The 17793-nt window shown below is 64.2% G+C and overlaps 4 protein-coding genes across 6 annotated transcripts in view; 3 read left to right on the plus strand and 1 right to left on the minus strand.

The window, feature by feature from the left end:
* Positions 1-2177: 2177 nt before the first annotated feature.
* REG4 (regenerating family member 4) lies at positions 2178-4421 on the plus strand. Its single transcript, XM_064719950.1, has 6 exons — positions 2178-2220; positions 2896-2971; positions 3053-3150; positions 3231-3368; positions 3450-3555; positions 3697-4421. The coding sequence occupies exons 2-6, from the start codon at positions 2908-2910 to the stop codon at positions 3768-3770; spliced, it is 480 nt and encodes a 159-aa protein (XP_064576020.1). The 5' UTR covers positions 2178-2220; positions 2896-2907; the 3' UTR covers positions 3771-4421.
* Positions 4422-4762: 341 nt separating this feature from the next.
* Positions 4763-8146, plus strand: HMGCS2 (3-hydroxy-3-methylglutaryl-CoA synthase 2). Its single transcript, XM_064719915.1, has 9 exons — positions 4763-4938; positions 5187-5626; positions 5867-5992; positions 6261-6425; positions 6496-6664; positions 6749-6919; positions 7414-7520; positions 7610-7735; positions 7817-8146. The coding sequence occupies exons 1-9, from the start codon at positions 4826-4828 to the stop codon at positions 7921-7923; spliced, it is 1524 nt and encodes a 507-aa protein (XP_064575985.1). The 5' UTR covers positions 4763-4825; the 3' UTR covers positions 7924-8146.
* Positions 8147-8622: 476 nt separating this feature from the next.
* On the minus strand, positions 8623-12200 carry PHGDH (phosphoglycerate dehydrogenase). The gene is made up of 12 exons (XM_064719914.1): positions 11938-12200; positions 11539-11690; positions 11291-11356; positions 11161-11215; positions 10985-11083; positions 10749-10881; positions 10521-10669; positions 10182-10334; positions 9935-10067; positions 9617-9744; positions 9204-9432; positions 8623-8923 (listed from the first exon to the last, which is right to left on the minus strand). The coding sequence occupies exons 1-12, from the start codon at positions 12073-12075 to the stop codon at positions 8766-8768; spliced, it is 1593 nt and encodes a 530-aa protein (XP_064575984.1). The 5' UTR covers positions 12076-12200; the 3' UTR covers positions 8623-8765.
* Positions 12201-16388: 4188 nt separating this feature from the next.
* LOC135450812 (myomegalin) overlaps positions 16389-17793 on the plus strand; it is a 36067-nt gene continuing 34662 nt past the window's right edge. For 2 of the 3 annotated variants that reach the window (XM_064719322.1, XM_064719323.1), the window contains exon 1: positions 16422-16589. In XM_064719322.1, coding sequence (XP_064575392.1) covers positions 16570-16589 — 20 coding nt within the window. In that variant the 5' untranslated portion in view covers positions 16422-16569. Of the gene's footprint in view, positions 16590-17793 lie in introns of all 3 variants that reach the window. The other variant, XM_064719327.1, reaches the window with a different exon arrangement.

Here is a 17793-nt window from a genome sequence, read left to right on the forward strand (position 1 = left end):
CTTACCTGGGAGAAGAGACCAACCCCCACCTGTCTACTGTCTCCTCTCAGGTTGTTGTAGAGAGTGATAAGGTCCCCCCTGAGCTTCCACTTCTCCAGACCAAGAGCATGAAGATGTGTGATTCTCCAGCCCCTGAAACAGGGAATCACCCCTCCTCTGTGCTGGTCTCAGGCTGGGAGAGTTTGACTTGAGCAATCAGAAAACAAGCAGTCAAAAGCTGCCGAGCTGTGTTTGCAGCACAGAGGTGCCACTGAAGCCTTGGGCTCCCCTGGTGCTCACCTGGCTCTTCCCCAGCTCTTGCTGTGGGCTCAGATGGAGCCAGTGGCTGAGTTACGGTGCTGAGCTGGGGTAAAGTTGCTGGGGGCATTTTAAGGGTTTAATATTCAAACAGTGCAGCTCCTTTATCTCCTGGTAGAGCCAGCTGGGCGAGTCCAAACCTCCGGGAGGCATTCATCCACCTTCTCCCACAGCTTGCACTTTCTGTGCCAAAGTTTAGCGAGCTCTGCTGAGCCCCCGGCACAGCAGCATCGAGCTCCCTGCTGCTCAGGCTGAGACTTGAAGCTGTCTCGGGGCTGCTCCTGCCTCCTCCCCAGCCCAGCGTGGCCAGGGGCTTGTGGAAACTTGCTGTGCTGCATCCACACTGAACCATCCGGGCAGGGAGCTGCCACGTCCCTTATCTAACTGAGGAGCAGTGCAGGAGCCTGAGGCTCCTTGGGGGAGATTTTTCACTGTTTTTCTATCAATCAAGGGTGGAGTTCTGTTTTCTGGGGAGTTGCTGTGTTTGCAGGGTTTTGCCATTGATCAGAGCAGCTGATGTGTGGCAGGTTGTTTCTTTCAGAAGTGATAGCAGGCAGCAGCTGTGTTTGGACACGAGAAGGTCTCACCCCAGAGGATGCCTGGCAAGCAGCAGCAGCTCTATCCTGCTGTGTGGGTGAAGGAGAGGGGCCTGATCCCCCTCCCTTCCCGGGGCAGGAGCCAGACCTGCCCCTGCACGCCGGCAGAGCAGCTCCCTGTGGGTGTAGCAGCGTTCACTGCCTGCGTGTTCCAGCAAATGCTGCTGCAGAGGAGAGCCCGTGGCAGATCCCTGGGCCGTGCAAGGCTTGGGCCTGACACAAAGATTTCCATGTGGGGGAAGCAGGGCTAACCTGGGTCTGGATCCTCTGCAGGCCACACTAATGCTGGTGAGCACCAGGGCTGCTCCCCTCCTTCCCACCAGCCTCCACCAAGGGTTTTGGGGAGGGAGAGGGCATTGGCCAGAGCTGGAGGCAGCAGGATGATCTTTCAAAGCTGCTCTGGTCCATCGGGAGCCAGCAAAGTGACTCTGCAGAGCAGCAGGAACGTGGAGAGCTCCACAGGTGCAGAGAACACCCCGGGGCGAGGAGCAAGGACCGTGGCAGGGAAGGCTGTGCCAGCCCTTGCCGCAGGGCTCCAGCTGCTGGGCCCGGAGCTCATCCCTGTGCTCCATGCCTGCGTGCTGGGGCTGCAGGGAGCTGCTGGGGCAGGGGGCTCTGCTGGGGGAGCTGCCCCTTCCCCCCGGAGGGACACAGTGACGAGGGCTTGCGTCACGGCCGGGCCCGAGGGCTGGGCATCCTCGCCGCTATCTGATGGCACCGCCAGCCCCCGGCTGCAGGCTGTTCCCACATCCCGGCCTCCCATCCTGCTCGCAAACATCCCCCGGCAGTTCAAACAAGGGCGGTGTGTGGGTGACGCATGGCACAGCTGGGCAGGGCTCGGCCCGGCCGGGTGCCATCCCCTGGTTGGGGACAGGGGCAGTGCCAGGTGTCGGAGCCACGGCAGGGTCCCGCTGGTGGCAGGGATGCCCTGGCCGGGATCGGGGCTCACCCCCGGCAGCCCTCGGGCCATGCAGGGCTGGCGCAGCGGGCATCCCTGCCAGGTGCCAGGCTGCTCGGGGCTGGAAGATTGTATCTGTATCGCGGGAGCAATTAATGATGATTGCAGGGGATTTATTTACCAACTAGGACAGGTTCTTCCTGTCTGTTTCTGGAGATATGTGAAATGCAAACAGGTTGGAGATCTGGGCAATTTTCCAGCAAAGTGGGGGGAATGGAGGGGGGTCAGCAGTAAGATTTTTATGGTGAGAATCACCTGAGTAGGGCAAACAGATGCTGGTGAGCACCAGGCTATAAAGGGCAGCTCCTCTCCTCTCCCGTCCCGGTGACTCGCCACAAGCCGCTATTCCTCACCATCTCCGGACGACAGGTGAGGAAGAGGAGCCTCGCAAGGCAGCTGGGACCTCGGGATGCTCAGAGCCGGCTCACGGGCAAACAGGAGCTGGTGCCTCTCCCTGGCTGCTCCCGCGGGAGCCGAGCTCTGCCCTCGCTGCATGGGCCAGGCTGTGATGCTGCATTTTTCAGCCCTGCGTTGACTTTTGTCGCTGCTTCTTTGAGGGGAAGACAAGCTGAATCTGCAAATCTGCCGCGGTGCCCCGGGATTAGCCCAGATAAAGGGGAGCTGCGCTGATGTGGCCGATTTGCCTCCCCAGCCCGGGCAGCGCTGCGAGCTCAGGGCGTGCAAACGCCGCCGTGCTCGCAGCGCCTGCAGCCCCCCCTGTGCCGCTGCCTGCTCGGGGTCCCGTGTCTGCCACAGCGCCCTCCCCTTGTCCCCACAGCGCAGTTTGGCTCTCCTGGGTGTCTCCTGCCGATTCTGGAGCTGCCGGGACAATCCGCTGCCAGAGTGGGCTGGGGACTCCCGGCCATGCCTGGGGTGCAGAAATGGGGCAGTGCCCTGCGCCGGGGGGCACACAGGGAGCCACAGCCTGCCATCCCCTCCGGGCGGCTCAGAGGGGCCAGGCGGGCGGGTTTGCGCTCTCTGAGCACAGGTAGCGTCCTCTGTCCCCGAGGGACCCTGTGTGGTGACCCTGTCGAGCCTTTACAGGGAGCACGGAGGATGGCGGCTGCGGCCAGACTCGCCTTGCTGCTGCTGGGCTGCGCGGGGCTCCTGCGGCCGCTCGGTGAGTGCCGGGGCTCGGGGGGCAGCGGGGAGCCCCGCTCCTCTCCAGGCCGGCTGTGCTCATCCCGCTCTCCCCAAACAGACGGCCGGTACATCGGCTACTGCCCCGACGGCTGGTCCTACTTCTACCTCAGCTGCTTCAAATACTTCTCCGAGCCCCTGAGCTGGGACGAGGCTGAGGTGAGTCCGGCGGGGTACACAGGGGAACAGGGACCCCCCGTGTCCCCGAGGCGCCCCGGCACTGACACCTCTCCCTGCAGAGGCGGTGCCAGGACGTGCAGAAAGGCGCCCACCTGGCGTGGGTGGAGAACGCCCACGAGGCAGCCACGCTGCGCAGAACCATCTCCTACCACCAGCGTGCGCAGCCCGTCTGGATCGGGCTGCAAAAGAGCAGACAGGTGAGGTGCGGGCGGCAGGGCTGATGGGGGGCTGGGGGACGGCAGGGCCGTGCCCCTGAACCTCCCTCGCCCCCTGCTCAGAGCCAGGCCTGGCAGTGGACAAATGGGGAGGACTACAGTACCACCGGCGAGGTGCCTGGGAACGGTGCCCGCGGGGGGAGCTGCGCCGCGCTGACCCATGACAGCGGTGAGTGGGGGTCCCCGCAGCCACCCCAGCGCCCGGGCAGGGCTGCTCTGCCCGTCCCATCCCCTGCAGCGGGGCTGCAGCGGGGGCAGCGGCTGCCCGTCGCCATGGCTCTCGCCATCCCGCTGCATGTTCCTCCCTCAGACTTCTCCGTGTGGTCCAGCGCCGACTGCTCCCAGAAGCATCACTACATCTGCAAGTTCTACCCCTTGCGATGAGCGCAGCCCAGGACCCCGCGCCGGCGGCGCTCCTCCCGTGCCACCCCCGTGTCTCCCCCTAAAACTCCTATAAATACATCTTATAAAAAAAGAAGCATGCAAGTGCTGTGTGAGCCTGGTGCTGGTGCTGGTCCTAGGCTGCTCCGTGAGAGAGAGACGGGCTCTGCCCCGGCTCCCCGAGCTCCCCGGGCTTCCAGAGGCTTGTGCGGGCAGAGCTGCTCCGGGATGAGCCCCCAGGAGCTGCGGGGCCGTCGCTCTCCTGGCTGAGCACTCGGGTTTGCTCGTACCAGCCCTCGGGTGCCAAACACCGCGGGCGTCCCTGGGGAGCAGCTGGGGACACAGGAGTGTCCCCAGAGTGCAGACACAGAGACCTGGGACACAGACATGGATGGGGACTGGAGCTGTGGTGGCTGTGCAAGCATGCTGGTCCCCCAGGTGCAGAGAGCTCCACAGGGCTCCGGGGCCTGCACCACGGCCCCATGGCCATGTTGACAGCAGCACCGGGACCAAAGGTCCCTTTTGTGCCACTGTTATCTTGCCACGGGTTTCACGTGGCTGTTTGCTCTGCTGCTTTGAAGATGGCTCTGCCCCCACCCTGCTCATGGGGTTTTTGCCCCCCCAGAGCTGCGGCACGTGTCAGGCGTGGATGGTGCCTGCCCAGAGCCCGGCCGCCCTCTGCTCCCTGCCCGGCCCGCGGGGGCGGCGGGGAGGCCGCGCAGTGACCGCAGCGAGCCCGGCACCGGCACCGGGGCTGCCCTGCCGCCGGGCACCCGGGGCTGCGGGACAGCCCGTGCCGCTGCTCGGCCCCGGCTCCGCTCCGCGTCCCGGGTTTTGGGGCACACGAGACGGAGACGCCTCGCAGGCTCCCCCCTCCGAGGCTGCGCTGCCCCTGCTGCGTTGGCCGGCGCTCGGCGACCTTTGAGCGCCAGGGTCCGGCAGGCTGATAAAGGCCGGGAGGGCTGTGCCGAGCTGCCCACGCAGTTTATAAAAGCACTCCGCCAGGCCCGTCCCGCTGTCCACCTGTCCGGCCGGCCGTCCCTTCGTCCAGGGCGAAGATGCTGCGCTTGGTGGGGCGCGCCGCGCGCTGCTGGGGGGCGAGGTGGGCACTGCCCGGGCCGGAGCGGGCACCCCGGGGCAGCCAGCACCCCGCGGCCTGGCAGAGGGCATGGTGAGCACCCACACGGATCCATCGGGGGGCTGGAGACACAGCCAGGGTAGGGCTGGGGAGCTGGCTGATTCCTTAAACCTTGCTGGGGAAGGGGAGCCTCTCCCTCCTCCCTGCAGCACTGCAGGCACAGGAGCTACCAGGGATCTGGGGTGATCCCAGCCCGAGCTGCTCGCTGGTGGCATCTCTGCAGGGCCACCCTCTGTGCCCAAGGCTGCCACGGGATTGTTGCCACTCGCTCTGTCCCACAGCCTCTCCAGTGCTGCTGGGACAGGTGCCTGGCCCAAGGACGTGGGCATCCTGGCCCTGGAGGTGTACTTCCCTGCCCAGTACGTGGATCAGGAGGAGCTGGAGCGGTTTGATGGCGTGGAGGCCGGCAAGTACACGCGGGGCCTGGGCCAGAAGCAGATGGGCTTCTGTGCTGCCCACGAGGACATCAACTCGCTGTGCCTGACCGTGGTGCAGCGGCTGGTGGAGCGCGGGCGCCTCTCCTGGGACTCCATCGGCCGCCTGGAGGTGGGCACCGAGACCGTCATCGACAAATCCAAGGCCGTCAAGACCGTCCTCATGCAACTTTTCCACGACTCTGGCAACACTGATGTGGAGGGCATCGACACCACCAACGCCTGCTACGGGGGCACGGCCTCGCTCTTCAATGCAGCTGCCTGGGTGGAGTCCAGTGCCTGGGATGGTGAGTACAGGCAGGGGCCGTGCCATGGGGCTGGGCACTGGGTGGGTGCCGTGGGACAGGGGAAGGAGGCAGGAGGTGGCCTGAAACCCAGAGATGCTCCAACTGCAAAGGGAGCCACTGCGCCTCCAGGCTCTCTGTCACCCATCTTGGTGTGACACACAAGATGGGAACACACAAGGGCCATGCAGATGGAGGCTTCCACCCTCCGGTGGCCCTGCCAGTCGCTCTGTCCCCCCCCAGGTCGCTATGCCGTGGTGGTGTGTGGGGACATCGCTGTCTACGCCACGGGGAACGCGCGGCCCACGGGAGGTGCCGGCGCCATCGCCATGCTGGTGGGACCCAACGCCCCGCTGGTGCTGGAGAGAGGTCGGTGCCATGAGGCCCTGGGGGTGCTGAGCTGATGGGTGCTGTCGCTGGGGGCTGTGCATCCCTGTCCCAGCCCTGGGCAGAGCTGCTCAGCCAGAGCCTGCTGGGTACTCCAGGATGCTGGCTGGCCACATCCCTGTGGGCACCATGGAGTGACTCAGGGAGGCTGCTGGGTTCCAGGGCTGGCACGGCAGGCAGCACCCCTGGAATGCCCCCAGGCTGGGGTCTCCTCATGCTCTCTGACAGCTGGCTCTCCCCGTGCCCCCAGGCCTGCGGGGAACCCACATGGAGCACGCCTATGACTTCTACAAGCCCAATCTGTCCTCTGAGTACCCGGTGGTGGATGGGCAGCTCTCCATCCAGTGCTACCTGCGGGCGCTGGACCGCTGCTACGCCGTGTACCGACGGAAGGCGCAGACCCAGTGGCAGCAGGGTGAGTGGCAGTGCCCCTGAGGTGCCCAGCACAGCCCCCCGGATACTGATGGCCCCGTGTTGCCTCCCAGCTGGCATCCAGAGGCCCTTCACCCTCGATGACTTCAAGTACATCATCTTCCACTCGCCCTTCTGCAAGCTGGTGCAGAAGTCGGTGGGGCGGCTGCTGCTGAACGACTTCTTGGCCTGCCCCAACCCCGACACAGCCTCTGGCCTCTACAAGGGGTTGCAGTCCTTCCGGTGGGTCCCTGTGCTGTGTCCCCATCCCTCAGCCCAGGCAGGCACGTGCTGCTCTGGGGTTCCAGCTGGTCTCTCTCTGGGCAGTGGTGTGAAGCTGGAGGACACCTACACCAGCAAGGAGGTGGAGAAGGCATTCCAGGCTGCCAGCCTGGACATCTTCAACCAGAAGACCAAGCCCTCCCTGCTCCTCTCTTCCCGCAATGGCAACATGTACACACCATCCATGTATGGCTGCCTGGCCTCCCTCCTGTCCCAGTGAGTCCCCCAAAACGCTGGCTTGGGGAGAGGGAGGAGGTCATTTCGGGGAGGGTACATTTCTGGATAGAGGGGCAGAACTCATCTCCCCCTGCCTCAACAGGACCTGATCCTTTCGTTGCACACAGCCCCCAGTGTGGATGCCTCCTGCTCCAGGCCATCTCCCTGCCAGACTTTTCCTCCCAGCTTGTTGGAGCTGGGCCAGTGCCTAAAGCCCCTCTGTCATCACTGGGAGGATGAAAACCCTTGTTGTCATGCCCAGCAGAATGAGTGACCCCCTGGGAAAGGAGTCATGGGAACAGACAGGCTCTGAGGGGAACAAAAGCCCTGTCCTGGGGCTCCCTGGCACCACCACACTCCAGGGCTACGCTCTCCGAAATGTGGCCCCAAGGATCTGCCTGCCCACAAAGCAGGCAGCCCCCTACACTGCCCCCAGAGCCCTGGATCTCCCTCTCAGCCCAAATGTCCTGTAGCCCCCTCACCTCTCACTTCAGGTGCTCAGCACGGGACCTGGCCGGCTCCCGCATCGGCGCCTTCTCCTACGGCTCGGGGCTGGCGGCCAGCATGTTCTCCTTCCGCGTCTCGCAGGATGCAGCCCCAGGTGGGCCCCAGGGGACAGAGGGGCTGGGGAGGGAGGGCAGCGTGGGGCTGTCAGTGCTGCCCTCTCACACACGGGGTGCCCCTTGCCAGGCTCCCCCCTGGACAAGCTGGTGTCCAGCCTGGCTGACCTGCCCGCTCGCCTGGACGCCCGCAAGCGCGTGGCCCCGCAGGACTTCGCCGAGATCATGAAGCGGCGGGAGGAAACCCATCACTTGGGTGAGTGGGGCTGGGGGGGATGTGAGCCTGCCCTGCTGGGAGCCCACAGCACCCCTGAGCATCACTGGCCTCTCCCCGCAGCCGACCACGCTCCCCACGGCTCCCAGGCGGATCTGTTCCCCGGAACCTGGTACCTGACCCGCGTGGATTCCAAGTACCGCCGTGAATATGCCAGGAAGCCCATCTAGAGTGGGATCACCAGAGTGGTGAGCCCTGGGGAGGGGGATGCTCCGTTTCCCCTGTTCATTCCCTGCATCCAGGACTGGTCTGTGTGGGAAAGTTCCCTTTGTATGGGCGGGGAATGGCCGGCAGTGGCTCGGGCCCCAGAGCTGCTGGAGATGGCAGCAGCTTCTGCAAACACCTGGGCAGTGCAGGGCAATAAAGGTGTGGATGGGAGGGGGCAGCAGCCCAGCTCTGGCTCCTGGTCTTGAATGATCTCCTCCCACCCCCAGTCCCTCCCAATTAACAACCACCAGTCTGGATCACAGCTGGTTACGGGATTTATTCCATGGCCACCTGCCCTGTTAGACATGGGAGTTTGCCCTGACAGTCTGGGGGACTCAAGTGAGCCTCAGCCTCCCAGTCACCAGTTTATGGGGGCAAGATGGCATTTTCCCCATGATGTCCTTAAACTGAAACCTCCTCATGGTAAAACCCGTGGGCAGGAGGGCACAGGTGACACAGTTGGCTCACGGGGAGGCTCGTGCCCCTTGCAGTGCTGCTCTCTGGGCCATGTCCCATCACGGGACTGCGGCCAGACAGGACCTCAGCAACCACAGGAACCTTTGCACCCTTCAGCAAACAGCAGCAGGGCCAGGGAGCAGCAGGGGCAGGAGGGAGGGGGTTTGGGGTTGAGGACAAAGGACTGCACAAGGCACCACATGCTCTCTCTGCTTCTAGACCCTTTATTGAACGTGGGGCCACCCCAAACCCAGTGTGGGGCTCAGGGATGGCCATGTGCAATGCTTCCCCAGCTGGGAAGGGCCCAGATGCTGCAGCCACGGGGAGAGTCCTGGTCAGCAGTCGGGGTCTATGGCAGGTGGAGCTGGAAGATTTCTGTGACACGAGGCTTTAGCTCCCCGAGGCTGGGCAGGGGGGCTGAGAGCCCCACGACGCTCCACTGCTCCCCTGCCACCGTGCTGGAGCTGTGGTAGGACAGGAGCTGCGCCCCTGCCTTGCTCAGCAGCCCTGGAGGGGAGAACAGGAATGAGGGACCACAGGCTGCCCCACTGCCCCAGCAGGGAGCTGAGCCTCAGCTCGCCCCAACTCCCCGCTCAGAGGCCCATGATGCCATTTCTTCCTCCAGCCCAAGTTGTTTGCTCAACATCACACAACTCCCTGCCCAAACCCCTCCATCCATCCATCCATCCATCCAGGCACCATCTGCTGCAGCAGGGGCTCAGCTCCAGGCTGGCGGTGGGGGCTCCCCAGGCTATCCCTGCAGCTCAGGGCTGGCACAGGCACTCACCGGTCAGCGTGGCCAGAGCGCTGCTGTCAGAGGCTTTGGCTCTGTAGATGAGGAGAGGGCCGGACAGGGGGGCTGGCAGCTGGAAGGTGGCCCCATTGATCTGCCGCAGGGCCGGGGTGCTGCCCTGCACTGTCCCTGTCACCTGGTGTGGGGTGCCCTGCAGGGACACCTGCACCAGACCCGTGCTGCTGTCGGGCTCGGGGGCCACATCGCTGTGGGTGGCTGTGACCTGCAGGGAGACACGGCCACTCAGTGCCCAGGTCCTGCTGTGGCTGGGGCAGGGAAGGGATGTCCTCGGGAGCACCCCAGGGAACAGCCAGCCTCAATGCTGCATTAGCAGCGCTGTGGAGTGTCCCCAGGCTCATGTTGCCTGCTGGGGAAGGCTGGGCTGCAGAGCCCAGGTGTCCACGCACCTTCAGCCCAGCTTCCTGGGCCAGCAGCGTGGCATTCACCAGGGTCACCTCCTTCTGTGTCCCTCCAGCCAGCAAGCCCGCAGCCACAGCAGGTGTCAGGTAGCTCCCAGCCTCCTTCAGGGATGTTCCTGGGGTGCAGGGAGGAGGTGTGCATGAGCCAGCAGCAGAGAGGTCAGGCCTGCAGTGGAGTGGCCAGCCTGGGGCTGTGCTCCTTCCACCCAATCCATCCACCCATCCATCCCTGCACACTCAAGGCTCCAATCCCACTGTTAACCACCTTCCTGTCCATCTGTTCTCCTGCCTGCCCACTGGGCTCACCTAGGGTGCAGACCTGCACGCTGCCCTGCACTTGCTTGCCCACCGTGTACAGCACTGTGCCCAGGGCCCTGGCCAGGTCAATCCAGGGCTTGGTCTGGGGTGAAAAAGCCTTGCTGAGAGCCTGCCCATTAACCTGCAGGAGAGAGTGAGCAGTGAGAGCCTGCCAGGGGTCCCCCATGGAGCACTGCCCCCATGGGTTACAGCTGGGTAGCTGAGACACGGAGCTCAGGTGCTGCAGGGCACTCACGACGCCAGTCAGCCCCTTCCCCGTGGCCATGTCCACGATCTGCATGGCGATCTCCTTGCCACAGCGGCTCTGTGCCTCCCGTGTGCTGGCACCCAGGTGTGGGCAGGAGATGACGTTGGGGTGGTTCACCAGGTCACGGTCCTTGGGGGGCTCCTGCAGACACAGTTCCATCCTGCCATCAGCTCGGAGCACGGGGTGTTTACCCCACCTCCTTTGCAAGGAGAGAAGCTGAGGGCTGCTCCTGGTCCCAGCCCACAGGGTTTGCTGGGCTGCTTTGGGCAAAATTAAGGTGGTGCTGAGAGAGAGCCAAGCTCAGGGGGTCCCCACAGCCCCACTCACCTGTGTGAAGACATCGAGGGCAGCCCCACCACACTGCCCCGACTGCAGCGCCCGCAGCAGCGCGCCCTCGTCCACGATGCCACCACGGGCACAGTTCACCACCTGCACGCCACGGCGGCACTTGGCAAAGGTGCTGTCGTTCAGGAGCCCTGCAGAAGGAGGGCTGTGAGCAGAAGGGGGCTGCCCCAGCCCTCCCCAAAGCTCCCTGTGCCCGTGCCCGCTCCATACCCGTGGTGGAGGGCAGCAGCGGCGTGTGCACCGTGATGAAGTCGCAGCGGGGCCAGATCTGCTCCAGCGGCAGCTGCTCCACACCAAAGGTGGCTGAGACATCGGGGGTGATGATGGGGTCGTAGCCGATGGTCTGAGGCAGAGCAGGCACTCACTCTTGCAGCCTGGCACGGTGGCTCTGGCCAGGTGAGGAAGGTCGATGCTCCCCATCGTTCCTCCCTGCCCCATCTCCTCACCTTCATGCCAAAAGCCTGCATGCGAGTGGCCACCTCCCTGCCGATGCGTCCCAGCCCCAGCACGGCCAGCGTCTTCCCGTTCAGCTCCATGCCCATGTACTGGGGAGCACAGGGAGAGCGGGTGAGCACACCCCACACGGACACCCCCCACCCCGAGGTGCTTCACTGCCTCCTACCTTCTTACGGTCCCACTTGCCCTCCTTCATGGAGGCGGCTGCCTGCGGGATCTGCCTAAAAAGGAGGCGGTGGTCAGTGTGGGGTAGGGGGCTGTAGGGCACACCTGTCTGCATCCTGCCTTGTGCTCACCTGGCCAGGCACAGGATCATCCCGCAGGTGAGCTCGGCGGCGCTGAGGCTGTTCCCGGTGGGAGTGCTGGGGATGGAGAGGGGTGTCACTGGTGTGAGTCCCCCGGGCTGGCAGGGATCTGTGCCCCGCGAGGATGGAGGCACACAGGGTGCTGCCAGGGGTGCCAGGGGTGGGGAGAGCACCCTACTGAAGTCTCCCCGGCCTCCCCAGGTTCACGGGCACGGATGTCCCCACACTCCTGCTCTTACTTCATGACCAGGACGCCCTTCCTGGTGGCTGCCTCCACGTCCACATTGTCCACGCCGGTGCCAGCTCTGCCCACCACCTTCAGCCTCTCTGCCGCCTCCAGCACCTCGGCCGTGACTTTGGTGGCCGAGCGGACGATGAGCCCATCGCAGTCCTAAGGGGGGACAGACACGGCGAATGGGACCAGGGTCGGGGCCACGGCCCCGGGTGGGTGACGGGACGGGGACAGCCGCCGCTGGGGTCCGGGACCTGCCGTGCCAAACCGGCCGGGCTCTTGCATCAGACGGGAGGCGGGGACCGGTCGGAGGGGTCCGCTGCCACCCGGGACCGCCGACCTGAGCTGTGCCCACCCACCCAGCCAGCCAGCCAGCCAGCCACGCGTGGGTGCAGCCGTGCCTCACCCGGATCTCCCGCAGCAGCTCCTCCTTGCTCAGCCCGGGCTTCTCCTGCACCCGGAGCCCGCCGGCCTGCAGGATCTCCCGGCAGCAGGGGTCCAGGCTCTCGCTGATCAGCACTTTCTGCAGCTTGCCCAGGGCCATGGCGGAGCGGGGCGGCGGCACGGGAGGGACGGGACGGGACGGGACGGGGGTGCCGGCTCTCTCCGCACGCCGCCGAGAGGCTGCTGCTGCCCCTCCGCCGCGCTAAAAGAGCTGCGGGCGGTCACGTTTTCCGGGCTCATTGGGTCCCGTCTCCATAATCCCACCTCCTTCCCTTCCCCTCCCCGCCCCAGCCCGCCCGGTTCCCCCCTCATCCCCCCCGCCCCCGGGGGAAGGGAGGGAGGAGCAGACGAGGGGTGCGGGGCCAGGGCTGGGCCGGGCCCCCCAGAGAAAAGGAAGGAGGGGCCCTGCCAGGACCCCGTGGGTTAGGGAGCCACGAAAACCGGGGCCAACCTGTCCCGACCCTGCCTCAGTTTCTCCGTCCCGCGTATGACAGCTCGGTAAGGCAGCAGGGGGACGGCAGTGGCAGCCACGATAGCGTGGGTGGCTCCCCACAAAGCTGGGGGTGCCGCTGGCAGGGAGCAGCCCAGCCCATGGCGAACCCAGACATGCCCTCCCCAGCTCGCCCGGGAATGGGGGTTCCCCAGACCCCACAGCTCAGAGGGGAGGCAGTGCCGCGGCCCCGGCCCACCCCCATCGCTGTTGAGCAATGGCCCTGATAAGGGACCGGGGACAGGGGCCAGCCCTGGCCAGTGGCTCCCAATGCCGTGGGGTGCACGGGAGCCACCCAGCAAACGCCCTCCATGCGACAAGAGCCAGGTGGCCGCGTCCTGTGACCTCGCACGGGGAAGTGCTGGCCCCGAGACACGATGGGGAGGGGCCGGGACACCGGGCGTGTGGATGGCAAAGGATGCGGCCAGACCTTCACCGGGCACCTGGACCCGACACACCCCAAATCCTGCCCATGGGGTGCAGGGGCTGGCCCTGCCTTCCAGCACTTTCCACGGATGGGGGTGGGCAGAACCTGGGTCCTAGTGGGAGTGGGCCCGTCCCCAGGCTCTGCTGGACCAAACTGGCCCCGGAGGCTGCCAAACCCAGCAGAGCCCAAGTGACGGAGCTGTCCCAGCAGGCAGGAGGTGGCCAGAGCAGGATGGGTGTCGTCGCCACAGGCAGCGCCGCCGGGGTGGAAGAGCCCAGCGCTTTGTAGAGCCTGGAGCTGAGCACAGAGCCGGGGCTGCCCTGCAGCCACGGCCGGGAACATCCGTGACGCCAGAGCGGGGAAAGTCCAGGGCGGCCGGCGCGGGGTGAGAGATGCGGTCAAGGGCAGCGGCTGGTGAAATCTGCAGCGATCCCGGAGCGGCCCCTCGGCAGGGAGCTGTGACCCGGGCACCGCCACAGGGCAGCCTCGCCGCGGCCTTCTGCCTGGCCTGGGCTGGGACACGGCCCCGCAGCCCTTGGCGCCGCCGGTCTCTGCTTTAGCCATTAGGACCTTGCTCCAGGTGCCCGGAGCACACACCGGGACCTGCCATCCCGGCGCCCCGCTCCCCGTGCCGGCACCGCCCGGGCTCGCCCATGGCATCGGTGGCTCCTCTCCCCCGCCTGTGGATGTTTGTGCTGAGGACACGCGTGGCCGAGCCACCGCTGCCTGTTCCAGCGCATCTGCGGCTTTTCCCGGCCGGCTGGTGCCCTCTCCTGGGGATCGCGGCCACAGGCACAGCCCCACGGCACCCGGGCCTGCGGGGACACCGGCAGTGATGGAGGGGTGGCTGTGCCAGCAGGCGTGTCCCCCCAGCCCCTGGCCACCAACAGAGCCGGCTGGAGGGAACCCGAAGGCTGGAGGGCACCCGAAGGCTGGAGGGCACCCAAAGGTGGCAGAACCAGCGGGATGGGTGCCAAGGGACTGGGGCTGTGGTGGCTGATGAGTCACAAAAGGGATAAATAGGGGGATAGAGGGGCACAACACCCCTCTGCTGACCCCCTTTGCACCAGGTGTTGCGTTTAGAGTAAGGAATTTGGCAGAAAATAAACGCACCTGTGTTCCAGCTGCTCCTCACAGATCAGAGGGCTGGGGACAGCTGAGCTGAATTTCTGAGTATAACCAATTTGGCACTATAGGTTGTGTTCAGTAGGAATATCCATGAGTGCAGCTTCACAAATAGTGCAGCTGATTAATTCAACACCATAGGTTTGGTCACATTCCATAAAAACCTTCCTAATCACAGATTCATGAATAGTGCAGTATGTGGAAGCAGCAGAAATACAGATACAGAATTGCTGGTGATAAAGGTGCCAGCTGCAATTGAGTTTTAACAATAAAAATAATATTGTGTGGTGATAATAACAATTGAATGCAGAAACTTACCATGAAGGTGTCCCCACTAGGGAGGAGGAGAGGAGAGTAGCCCATTCTGTCTCTCAGGTATTTTTGGGTCTTCCTCTTAATCAGGCAAGATTCCTACCCTGCTTATATCCAGCCCAAATTTCTCCCCTTACTCCTATGTTATACAGAGCACAACCCAAGTGGAGAGTATGGAGCTACAGATGTGGTACCATGTACCATTAAGCTTATTAGCATATGCAGGGCACGTGTGTTAATATTTAAATGACCCTTAATCAGACAAAAGTTACTTTTTTTGGCCACCGTGTCCTCCAAATTTCTGGTCATATGACTTTGATCCACTTGTCAGAGCCAAAGCCGAATCACCCCATCACCACAGCACCTCCTCCTTCTTTCTTGCCACCAGCTCTGTGGTTCTGCATTCACACAGGTAACACAGAGGCTATGGAGAGGAACCCTGAGCCCTTGCCTGGCTCCTTGGTCATCATGCCACACAAGGACAGACTCTGCTTGGTGGCAGGTGGGTGGCCGTGGGGACAGCTGCTTGAAGGGCTGTGGCAGTGCAGGACAGAGGAGAATGGGGCCAAGCAGCAGGGAATTAGGGGGAGGGTCCCTGCAGAGAGAATGGGGCTGGGGGAGCAGCCAGGGGCAGTGCTGCTATTGGGGTGTCAGAACCCAGGACATCCCTCTGGCTGCCCTGGGTGATTCCAGACCCTGGCAGGGGGCTCAGAGACCCTGGCACGGAGTCACAAACACCTGTGCCTTTGATTTTAGCCCATGGAAACGATTACCAACTTTGTGTGAGGATTTACAAGCCACAAGAGTTTGAGTAGAATGATGGTTAATTTGTCACAGGGTGAAAAAGTAGAATTTTGGGGATTTAGAATGGGGGTTCAAGAAGCAAGATGGAGGAATCTGGGCATGTCCTGTCCTTCTTCTCCTTCTTCTTGTCCTCCATCTTCTGCTGGGATGGTGACACTTCTGGATTGGTTTAGAGTAGAGACAGACTGTCTAACATAGGTGATAGGTATTGGAAAATTATTGTAAATAAAGCACATGTAGTTCTTAGTATAAAAAGGCGACACCACCCCAAGGGCAGGGACTGTGCCACAACCCGACCTGCTGGACAGATCTCAGCAGGGCAGAGAGAGAATGGAACAGATAAGGAAAAATAAACAACCTTGAAAAGTAGAGCCGAGGAATCTCGACTTCTTCTTCAGTTGTGGGGCTGGGAAAAAAAACTTTTTAATACCTTGGAAGCCATTTCAACCACAGAAAACCCGAGACTAGGGTGTTCAGCAGGTAAAGGAGTTGGGGGTGTCAAAGGGGACTGGGGTTATTGGAGCTGGGATGGGGAGTGGCAAAGAAGAGGAAAGGGGTGAGGGAGATTGGGGGTGTTTGGCTAGGATGGTAGGAGTTCAAAGAATGTCCCAGTAGACCACTGGGAAGTCATGGACAATTAGAAAAAATTGAGGGTGTTGAGGGACTGGAACAGTACCTGGGACTCATGGGGTTCTGGGGTGGCAAAGGGATTTGAGGATGGCACGTTGGGATGGAGGCATCCAAGGATGACTGGGCAGGTAATCAGGGTGTCAGGATTGATGTTTGAGGGTGCCGTGGGAGATCCTGGCTAACTGGGGAGACTGTGAAGTTGGAAGAAGGATTGAGAGGGGAGAGGAAGGGATCATGGGTTGTTTCTGGGGGACTGAAGTGTGAGGAAGGGCTGGGGCTCAGTCCAGAGGGACTGGGCGGAGTGGGGAATTGGGGAGGGGAGGTGGATGTGTCAGCCGGGACAGGATGGTGCCTGGGTGGGGGCGGCTGGAGAGATTAAGGATGGATGGACAGACGGATCAGGGAGAGGGCAGAGAGAGCGAGGGAGAGGGGAAGGAAAGATGCGGAGTCAGAGGGAGGGATGGAGGGAAGGAAGGAAGGATGCGGGGTCAGAAGGAGGGAGGGAGGGAGGGAGAGAAGGATGCGGGGTCAGAAAGAGGGAGGGAGGGAGGGAAGGATGCTGGGAGGCAGGGAAAGATGAAGGATGGAGGCAGGGAGGAGGAGGAGGGGAAGCAGAAGCGGGCGGAGCCGGCCGGTGCCGCAGAGCCGCCTCCCCGGCGCACGCTGGGCCGGCTCGGCAGCGCCTGCGGGGCCCCGGCGGCCCGGCCCGGTGTCCCCGGTGTCGGGCCCGGTGCTGACGGGCCCGGTGTCCCCGGTGACCGGTCCGGTGCTGGCGGGCCCGGTGCGGCGGAGCCCGGCGGGGCAGGATGCGAGCCCCGAGGCGGAGGTGAGGAGCGTGTCCGTGCCGCGGGTGCGTGTCCGGAGATGCGGTCGGGATGCCCCGGACACGCGGTGTGCCCACGCCGGGCTGTGGCGGTGCCGCGGCAGGTCGAGGCCCAAGATTCCCCGGCACCGGGATGCGGGCAGGATCGGTGTGTGCTCCCTCGGGGAAGCAGGGCCGGATAACCCCTGTCCCAAACCCCATTCCTTTGGGCTGTGGGTGTCCCCTCCTGCTGCTGGGGTCCCGCGGGTTGGGGCTGGTGATGGAGCTATGGGACCGCGGGTTGGGGGCTCTCTGGGCCCTGCACCAGGCAAGCCCGAGAGAACTCGGGAGCCGCTGGTGTGCACGAAAGGGACCAGGAGTCCCTTGTCCAGCACCGGGGCCACGCTGCTGTTCGCTGCCCTGTGCCATGGGGACCTGTGCGTGTCAGGGCAAGGTGTGTGTGCCAGAGGAGAGGGTGCTGTAGCATCCTGGGCTGGTGCCTGCACCATCACTGAGCTCTCCTCGGTGCGCTGGGCATGTGAGGTTTGCTGGGAGGCGCTGGGCCAAGCACAGCCCTGAAGGAAGGGGCTCAGGGTGCTGGTGTTGCTGCGGGGATCTCGGCTTGCCCCATCTCTCCATCCCCGTTTTCACCGCCCCTGCTCCTCCCCGGTTATGCCCATCCCTGATTCCGCTCCGAGCCGCCGGCCTGGCCGTGTGTGCCAGGCCCCGGGAGCTGTGCTCTGCCCCGCCTGCGGGACCGCGCCCGGAGCCGCCCAGCCCGGAGCGGGGCAGCGCCAGCCCGGAGCGGGGCAGCGCCAGCCCGGAGCGGGGGCAGCGCCAGCCTGGAGCGGGGCAGTGCCAGCCCGGAGCGGGGCAGAGCCAGCCCAGCGCCAGCCTGGAGCGGGGCAGTGCCAGCCTGGAACGGGGGCAGTGCCAGCCCGGAGCGGGGCAGAGCCAGCCCGGAGCGGGGCAGCGCCAGCCCGGAGTGGGGCAATGCCAGCCCAGTGCCAGCCCGGAGCGGAGCAGTGCCAGCCCAGAGCGGGGCAGTGCCAGCCTGGAACGGGGGCAGCGCCAGCTCGGAGCGGGGCAGTGCCAGCCCGGAGCGGGGGCAGCGCCAGCCCCAGCGCCAGCCTGGAACGGGGGCAGCGCCAGCCCGGAGCGGGGCAGAGCCAGCCCAGCACCAGCCCAGCTCCCCGGCCGGCCGTGCTCAATGGGGATCTTGTTGCTG

The sequence above is a fragment of the Zonotrichia leucophrys genome, chromosome 8 (assembly GCF_028769735.1).
Source record: "Zonotrichia leucophrys gambelii isolate GWCS_2022_RI chromosome 8, RI_Zleu_2.0, whole genome shotgun sequence".
In the NCBI taxonomy this organism is placed as follows: Eukaryota; Metazoa; Chordata; class Aves; order Passeriformes; family Passerellidae; genus Zonotrichia; species Zonotrichia leucophrys.